The sequence below is a fragment of the Paramormyrops kingsleyae genome, chromosome 4, assembly GCF_048594095.1.
Source record: "Paramormyrops kingsleyae isolate MSU_618 chromosome 4, PKINGS_0.4, whole genome shotgun sequence".
NCBI classification, from domain to species: Eukaryota; Metazoa; Chordata; class Actinopteri; order Osteoglossiformes; family Mormyridae; genus Paramormyrops; species Paramormyrops kingsleyae.
Window position 1 is genome coordinate 19,425,890 of NC_132800.1, and position 6,025 is coordinate 19,431,914.

A 6,025-nucleotide genomic window follows, 5' to 3' on the forward strand; every position below is an offset into this window, starting at 1 on the left:
ACCTGTTAGTTTCATTTGACTGCATGTACTGTAGATTTAATCGACTAAATATACTTTAGATTTAATCAACTAAATATCCTGTAATTTTCGTTGACTAAAACTAGACTAAAACAAAAAAAAAATCAGATGACTGAAATATACTGTAACTAAAACTAATTTGCATTTTCGTCAAAGCACTAAGACTAAAACTAAATTAAAATACGTTGTCAAAATAAACACTGTAATGCATACATAGGCTGCTTTTGCTAATGGAAATAGTCAAACTACAATATCACAGACTGACTGCATATTGCAAGCTAATAATATAAGTTGCAGTGATTCACATCACTGCCGAATGTCATTACATTCCAGTGGGTCTTTTTCTTAGACGTTGTTCATGGCATTGACATACATGTCAAACATGCATGATTTGACTCCCTGCTGGAAAGTTGAAAATGATTCTCAGTTTTCTAGGCGTACTCATCAGGCTTAACATTGATAATAATAATACTTTATTATTACTGATGAGAGGCAAACTGGAAACCACATGCACATTTGAAAACTAAAATAGACTATATTTGTGTTACACAGACATTTATGCTTGTCTCATTGTCTGATGGGACTCATGAACTATGTCATAATCACAACAGTGTTATAATCACAACAGTGGTGACAGCACAAGTGATGTAATATTCCATACATGAGGGAACAGTCTACCAAAATTATGAATCAATGTTCTGAACATGCAATAAAGTCTAAGTTTACACAGCCAGCATAAACAAAGCTTAACCTGTAAGACCTAGACCTACCACATTAGGTAGGAAGGTGCCTATTTCTACCTACTGCTCAGACCATCTGACCCAAACCAGACATTCAATGGGGGGGGGGATGTGCTACACGCAGGTTTCTACAATCTGTCCTATATCTCCTGACCCATTATATCTAGACTCAAATTCAACCAACTTGTCACAGCAATATTTACTACTGTCTGACTGTTAATACACTGGCCACCAGTGAGAGTCAGTGCTCCATTTTCCATCAGTGCTAATATACTGTGTCTATGCCATGGACAACATTCTGACCGTTTGGACCCCTCAGTCACTGCTTGCAGTTAATAGTTGTGTTTATTTTCATATTCATTATTTCCACTTTTTACACAAAATGTTAAATACCCCAAATTTAAAGAGATGAGTTAACCTATTAAGCACAGTTTGATAGTACTGTCATCAAGCCCAAACCCAGGATAGATTGGCTCGGTGAACTTGGTCTGGACCTTCTGCAGGAGGGTCATTGTGTCAGAGACGCTGTAGAAGGACAGAGTTCCTTCCTTATGATCCAGGTACACTCCTATCCTGGGGAAAGGGCCAGATACTGAAGTTTGCACGTTTTTGTGCCGGAATGAGTAACTGGAGGTTGAGCAGGACAAACACCAGGACTTGTCATTGTATCCAAGCCTGCTGTCATAACTCCCTCCTTTCCTGTTGATCCCTTTATATGTGACACCTATACCGACCCCATTCCCGCTCCACTCAACCTCCCAGTAGCGGCGCCCAGTCAGACCCTCTGTACACAGCACTTGCTGGCTTGTGTCAGACCTGTCCTGGTGACCAAGATACATCTCCCTGTAATCATGATATGACTGTTTCTCTTTCTTCCATGTCACCACTCTGTTTCCCTGAGAGAGATGGAGGTTTCTGTTTGCTGTGTTGGGATCCAGAGTGAGCTGACAGGAATCTGATGGAGGAGAAGATCAGAAGGTGATGTTTTGGTTTCATTCACTCCTTATATTAAACAAAGAGTGTTTCTGGTTTATTTTAATGCTTTGAAAAGTATTTTGAAAAGTAAAAATAAATAAATGTATGTTTACCCGTTCATGTTTATATGGTCATATTCTCAGTATGGATGCCTCAGAGAACAACATGATAAGCAAAATAATATTAAACATCAGCAGCCACATTGCAAAGAGATTCAAAGGCTCCTGACATAAACAGCTCATGTAAATGTGAAAGACCAGGAGGCAGCGGGAGAGAGAAAGAGAAGCTCCACTAGCAGAAGAAAATGAGACACAATAAAACACACTCCACCTCATACAGGGAGAGAGAAGCGTGTGTGTGAACAGACTCACATTGTAAGAATTCTGCTCTAGTCTTGGTCACTTTGTCTGCTCTGGCCACTAATACCAGTGGGACGATGCCTTTGGTAACTAGAAGGAGACAGAGAGAAACAGGGATGTGAGTAAAAGGAATTTTCTTGTGGCAGATGGACTCACTGTGGAGATAACAGCAGTAGAGTATTATCATCATGAGGGAACTTTATAAATGTAATAATCATTCTGAGTGAAACACAATAGAAATTTCTCAAGGATTTTAAATTGTACCATTTTGCAGAAACATGATTGCTACTATTTTCTGGTTTTATGAAAAATTTAATCTTACTAGAAACAGAAACTGACTTGGTCACAAAAATGTGAGGCTGACTGTCCTGTATACTCTCTCTGTATGGTCTGTACGGAACATGAACAGACAGGAATATGTATTTATTTATTAACCTGTGTGATTGATCTCTGTCGTTTTCTTTTCACAAATATTCTCCAGTTGATCCTTCAGTTCAGAAACCACCTTCTTCACGTTCTCAAAAGAGCAGCGTGGACTGACGGAGATTCTGAGTCCAAATCCAGCTTCAGGGCTGACAGTCAGACCCTGGCACCTCTACAGACACAGAGTCTGAGTAAACAGCTTCATAAAAACAAATGTGCATTGGAATCTAATTAAAAGGAAGCTTTTAATGAATTTCTGACAAATAACAGACTAGCTGAAATACAATGACAATATGCATTCATTTGAATACTCTGGTTTACTTATTACCAAAGTAGCTGTTCTGTTACCTGGAGGAAATGGATGTGATCCTCTGTGTGTGAAAGCTGCTCCAGCTCAGAGTGTCTCCTCTTCAGTTCATCGATCTCCTGCTTCAGTCTCTCCATGTCTCCTTCAGCCTGACTCACTGCAGCCTTCTCCTCATCTCTGATCAGCTGTGTCACCTCAGAGCGTCTTCTCTCAATGGAGCGGATCATCTCAGTGAAGATCCTCTCACTGTCCTCCACTGCTGACTGTGCTGATCTCTGTTGGTGACACAGGGAGCAGAGGACAGTAAATTACAATTGGCCCCTTTTGAGACCCCAGAGAGCCTCATTGTACAATAGTGATGTGAGCTGACAGGAGGTATAAAAACAGCACAAGGCTGGGGTTTGGAGCGTCACCATGCTGGATGCCTCAGGTACTGAAATCCAGCCATTAATTAAACCTTAAAGGAATTTAGTCGCCCGTCTTAGAAGAGCCTCGATTCAAGCCTGAAATGGTTCCTACAAGCCAGCTGTTATCTTCTCTTCAGGTTCATACTCACTGTGATTGAGTCCACAGCCTCTCTCAGCTCCTGCAGCTCCTTCTCTCTCATCTCAATCCTCTGCTGAAATTTCCTCTGTGTTTCGCCCATTTGTTTCTACTTATGGGAAAAAAGATGATAAAAATGAGTATATTTCATTATCTGAGATCATATCCTTTAATCATCGTGTCCAGGGTGGACCCCAGTCTTGTGCCCTATGCTGCCTGGCAAAGGATCCAGGCACTCCTTGTGACCCTGACCCGGATAAGTGGGTAGGAGATGGATGGATACCTCAGTAGTATATTAGTTCGAATGGAATGAAATGGTGTGAAGTTTTTTTCTGGTGACTGGAGTGCCAATTCTGCCACCAACCCCCAAATTTTTCCTGAAAGTTGTAGGATCTGCTTGCAAGGTCATACAGTATGTAGGATAACATCATACCAGGATGAAAGAATTGCCGGTTATAGACATTGCTGAAGGGCCCAATGCAGTAGAATCACTCCTGGCATTCACAGAATTTGAACCCCTAGCCTCAGACCCACCACTCCGCCCCACGTACATACATGCACTTAGTTGCCACTTTATTAGGTACAACCAGCTAGTACAGAGTAGAACCCCCTTTGCTTCCAGAATCACTTCATGTGTGGATTAGTTGTGCATTCAGAGAAGCCCTTCTGCTCAGCACTGTTGTACTGCACTGTTACCATTACATTTGAAGCTTCCTGTTAGCTGTAGTCAGGGGCGTTGCTAGAGATTTTGGGCCCCATGAAAGCATATCATATTAGGCCCCCCAGTCCAAACCAATCCAGTTATTTTCCTAATTTTCAGGGGCCCTTGGAATCGTCCTACTGTAGCTTTCCTCCCCCTTACGGCGCCCCTGGCTGTAGTTAAGAAGTCTGGCCATTGTCCTCTGACCTCTCTCATTAACAAGGTGTTTTTGCCCACAGAACTGCCACAGTCTGGTTGGTTTTGTTTATTGCAGCATTCTCTGTAAACTCACACATCTCAGCCATTCAAATTCACTGTTTGAAGGAGCTTTCAGTAGGAATTCAGTCAGAACTTTTTACATTTTATAGTAACACCTGACATGGGTTTACCCCATTGAGAACACAGCTACTGATAAAAGTGAAGGTACTAAAATTTATCTTTAATCAGTTATAAGACATTTTCAGTGATTCATTTTCTGTGCATAGTCCTTTCATGTGATTTAACCAGGCTTAATCATAATTTTTTCATCAGTACGAACTATTTCACATTCAGAAAAAACTATTTTCAATTTATATAAAATTTGTAAATTACATAAGAGCGTTTCCAGTCTGACCTGTTTCTCCGCCCTTCCTGCAGCAGCTGAGACTGTATCATGGCGTCTGTGTTCATCCATCACACACAGCAGACAGATGCACTGTTTGTCGGTGCGGCAATAGACCTCCAGGGGTTTGTCATGGTGGGAACAGACCTTGTCCTTCAGATGACTGGTGGCATCAATGAGCTTGTGTTGTTTTGCATGATGGAGTTTATTGTGAAGCTGCAGGTCAGTTTCACAGTAGGAGGCCAGACACACCAAGCAGGACTTGACAGCTTTGTGTTTTCTCCCAGTACAGACGTCACATTCCACATCTCCAGGTCCAGCATAATGGTCAGCAGGAGTAGCTGCTTCTAGTCCAGTCTTGTTCAGCTTCTCTACCACTTCAGCCAGTATGGTGTTTCTGCCCAGAACAGGTCTGGGTGTGAAGGTCTGTCTGCACTGGGGGCAGCTGTAAACTCCAGCATGATCCTCCTGATCCCAGCAGCTCTTAATGCAGCTGATACAGTAACTGTGTCCACAGGGAATAGTCACTGGATCCTTTAGTAGATCCAGACAGATTGGACAGTTGAACTGGTTCTGATCCACTGTGACTCTGCCTTCTGCCATTTTGGCATGAGCACTGATAGGATTCAGTTTCGTTTTCTCTCACAGTCGTCTGTGTTAGGGTGGGAGGAACTTCCTGTTTCTCAAATTGCAGGAGGTGTGGTTTTGGACTGAGGCCAAACTGAGAAGAGCAGATTGGGCAAATACTGGAGCTGAAATTTATGAAAGATCTGAAGAAGAAGCCTGTGAGGAAGACCATCCCTCCTCTTCAACAGTTCACAAAAAGCAGCGGGACCAGACAGTATACCTGGCCTTGTGCTCAGGGAGTATATGACCCAGCTTGAAAGTGTCTTCACAGACATATTTAACATTTTCCTGAGCCAGGCAATCGTCCCCACGTGCTTCAAGGCCACTACCATCACACCTGTGCTGAATAAGTCTTCTGTCTTCTGCCTCAATGACCACCGCCCTGTAGCAGTCACACCTGTTATCATGAATTGCTTTGAAAGGCTAGTTATAGGGCACCTGAAAGCCGATCTTCCCAAATCACACGACTGTCTCCAAGTTCCTTATCGCCCAATCCAGTCCACTGAGGATGCCATATCCTCTGTCCTCCATCTGGCCCTTTCCCATCTTGAAAGGAAGAACACATGTGTAGGATCACGCAGGCCCCACAGCCAGTATTTTATGGCCGCTGAGGGAGTGAGTCGGCCATGCTAAGATCCCCCTCCATACCTCTTTGACCCAGGGCCCCTCTCCAGGGAAGCCGAAGCCCGCATTCCAATGTTTATGGCCCTCAAACGGAGGACCCAGATAGTG

At 43.0% G+C, this 6,025-nt stretch overlaps 1 protein-coding gene across 2 annotated transcripts; it reads right to left on the minus strand.

Annotated features, from left to right (window-relative positions):
• Nucleotides 1-474: 474 nt before the first annotated feature.
• On the minus strand, nucleotides 475-5,282 carry LOC111837219 (tripartite motif-containing protein 16-like). Of its 2 annotated transcripts, none has more exons than XM_072710781.1 (6): nucleotides 4,679-5,282; nucleotides 3,379-3,474; nucleotides 2,864-3,097; nucleotides 2,528-2,687; nucleotides 2,105-2,182; nucleotides 475-1,713 (listed from the first exon to the last, which is right to left on the minus strand). In XM_072710781.1, exons 1-6 carry the CDS (start codon nucleotides 5,267-5,269, stop codon nucleotides 1,172-1,174), a joined length of 1,701 nt encoding a protein of 566 aa, XP_072566882.1. In that variant the 5' UTR covers nucleotides 5,270-5,282; the 3' UTR covers nucleotides 475-1,171. The 2 variants fall into 2 exon arrangements, 1 of the variants encoding a protein (XP_072566882.1); XR_011989949.1 differs by having other exon boundaries at nucleotides 1,602-1,713; nucleotides 1,847-2,182.
• Nucleotides 5,283-6,025: the final 743 nt, after the last annotated feature.